Raw genomic sequence first — 2,934 nt, 5'->3', positions numbered from 1 at the left:
AAATCACTCATCAAGGGTTTCTGCGTTCAAAAAATACCACTGAATTCTATAGGCTGAGGTAAAAAAAAGGGGTGTGGTCTTATGCAGTATTTCACTGGCTCCACCCTCCCGATACTCTCCTCCTCCACATGAATATTACCAATGGGATAATGCATTAAGCCCTTTCAAACCCCTCCTGAAGAGCACTCACTCTAATCCAGTGAGATTTTAATAGTCACAAGAGACCCTATTTCTGAGGATCACGTTGAAACATGCTCTCAAGCGTTCCGTAAATCCGTGGGTCTGTGCTAAATATATTTAATATATAAACAGCATATTTTTCTGAAATATATACATGCATGTGTGTGTATTTATATATACATAATAAATATACACAGCATGCATACATACACTATGTAAACAAAAACGTTTATTTTGGATGCAATTAATCACGATTGATCAAACGCTTAATGTTCTGTAAACAATCAGCAACTTTTTAGCTACTGGCCCTGGTCAGGATCTTATTTGTGTGTCTTTATAGGGACATTTAGGAATAAATGAACAAGTGACCATTTATTATTTGCAGTGTATATTTTGTGATCACCATTAGCATTTAAAGCTATCTGATACCAAAACTCCAATTCTTAAGCTGAATGTGCCAGAAAATAGTCCCGAATGACTGAATCAATGTGTATTAACAGGTACATGTGAATCTGTATGGCTGCCAGACTCATGTCTTATCTGAGCCCCAGCAGAACTTTACTGTGAGAGAGGCTCTGCTCACAGTCACGTTTAGGAAAGGGACATAAATATAGTGGCTCAGCAAACACTGCTTACATATGGAATGCATATGTTCTTCATGGATGATGCTCCTCATTTCCCTAGTGACAGCCTGACAGAGAAGACAAATGCAGAGATTACCGCTGAGGGAACCATGCTAACATATGGGCATTAATATAAACAGAAAAGAATATTTTAAGTAACAGAGTTTTGGGCAAAACACGCATATGTGTTTAGCCCATTCAGTATTTACGTTTAAGAGGGGGGGAAAAAAACAATGTGAGAATAGTATTAGACTCTGTTAGGTCAAGTTGCCCTTGCACTGCTCTGCTCTCCGATCAGAGAACAACACACTTCATGAGAAGATTTTCCTTTTTTTTTTTTTTTTACAGCTGGGAATGTTTCAGTTAGTTTTGAAGATCATGGTTGATTGTGGAAAGGAGAAGCAATGCTTAGAAGTATGTAAGGATCATTGGTTAGGATCTTACTTGTTGAAAGAGCTGTCTTGGAGGTTCAAAACGAGGCTGTCTGCACTCAGGTACACCTTGTTCTGAGAAGCTGCCACCTGGTCATAAGATATACACAGATTATGAGACAAGGACATTGTTTTTTTTTTTTAAATACCATACTAATATATACTATATTTTATATAACATAATATACTACACATTATACTATATTCTATATTTTAATACATACTAATATAGCATTTACTGTAGAAACGGTTAGTCGGTTAAAATAACCTACTAGGTTGGCTTAATTTGACCCATCTAATGTGATTAAATTCATCTATATTTTGACTCATTTTTTGATTGGACTTTCAAAAGTGAAGACTTTAAAATTTATTCTCAAGGTAATAAATCTTGCAACTAGATGTGTTTATTTATCATGCAGTATAATATTTTTTGAAACCATGTTATATGATGTCTATTTTTTCACTTACAATGTTTAGGCAGGACTGAGTGCATATACTGTGCAATAATAAGTAAGTCATTCGGCCCTTGTCTTCATATTTTGCTCATGTAAGGCTATGGAACTGAGAGGAAAGCACTACATGAAGTCTCTTCTGCTCACCAAGGCTACATCTAATTGATTAGAAATACACTAAAAACAGTACTATTATGAAATATTATTACAATTTAAAATAACTGTTTTCTACTTGAATCTATTTTAAATATCTGATGGAAAAGCTGAATTTTTTAGCAACCATTACTCCAGTCTTCAGTGTCACACGATGCTTCAGAAATCATTCTAATATGCTGATTTGATGCTCCAGAAAAATTTCTTACTATTATCAGTGTTGAAAACAGTTGTGCTGCTTAGTATTTTTGTGGAAACTGAGATATACATACACACACACACACACACACACATACTGTATGTACGTGTGTATATATATATATATATATATATATATATATATATTCACGATTCTCTGATGGATGAATAGAAAGTTCAAAAGAACAGCATTTATTTAAAAAGAAAAATTTATATTACATTATAAATGTCTTTACCATCATTTTTGATTAATTTAATGCAGTGGTCACCAACCTTTTTAGGCCCAAGATCCCTGACCTCGGCCTTTATGAAAGACAAGATCTACCTATTGAAGAATTGATAGAAAAAGACATGCCAGATACTTCAAATTTGAGGCCTTTTACTTCGTATTTTAATTAGTGATGCGCCGATCACAGCGGATTCAGAATTCAGATTTTCTTTTTTTTTTACTAGCAAATTGAATTCTGATACTGATACTGATTTTTAAGCACATTTATTTATTGGCTATTTGCTTTATAACAAACCAACTGGCTTTAAACAAAAATATCTAGCCATTTGAAATTAGAGGCAACCACTGCATTTTAATCACGATCTGCACGGGCAGTTGTTTTTGATTTGATTTAGATTAATTTCAGGATTTAAAACAAAAACAGAATGGTCTGACTTTAGGTGTTATTTATTTATTTGCTACATAAAACATCTGCACGAAACAAAAACAGCAGGTCTGAATGAGACGCACTCTCTGACAGCAGGTGGCGCCTATGAACAGGGTTGCCAGGTTTTCGCAATAAAACTAGTCCAATCGCGTTTCGAGGGGGTTCCCCAGTAAAAATCGCATTCCGGGGGTAAAATACACATTTTTCGGCGGGGATCTTCCAGTAAAATTTTCATTTCTGG

The 2,934-nt window shown here is 34.7% G+C and overlaps 1 protein-coding gene across 2 annotated transcripts in view; it reads right to left on the bottom strand.

The window, feature by feature from the left end:
* Positions 1 to 407: 407 nt before the first annotated feature.
* Positions 408 to 2,934, bottom strand: part of LOC107660317 (prohibitin-2-like) — a 32,516-nt gene continuing 29,989 nt past the window's right edge. For both annotated transcript variants that reach the window (XM_016449599.1, XM_016449600.1), the window contains exons 9-10: positions 1,248 to 1,324; positions 408 to 871 (exon numbers count right to left, since the gene is read on the bottom strand). In XM_016449599.1, coding sequence (XP_016305085.1) covers positions 853 to 871; positions 1,248 to 1,324 — 96 coding nt within the window. In that variant the 3' untranslated portion in view covers positions 408 to 852. The remainder of the gene's footprint in view (positions 872 to 1,247; positions 1,325 to 2,934) is intronic.

This window comes from Sinocyclocheilus anshuiensis, unplaced genomic scaffold, assembly GCF_001515605.1.
Source record: "Sinocyclocheilus anshuiensis isolate Anshui unplaced genomic scaffold, SAMN03320099.WGS_v1.1 scaffold1599, whole genome shotgun sequence".
In the NCBI taxonomy this organism is placed as follows: Eukaryota; Metazoa; Chordata; class Actinopteri; order Cypriniformes; family Cyprinidae; genus Sinocyclocheilus; species Sinocyclocheilus anshuiensis.
The sequence above is the reverse complement of the archived record's forward strand: the minus strand, read 5'-3'. Positions and strand labels throughout refer to the sequence as shown.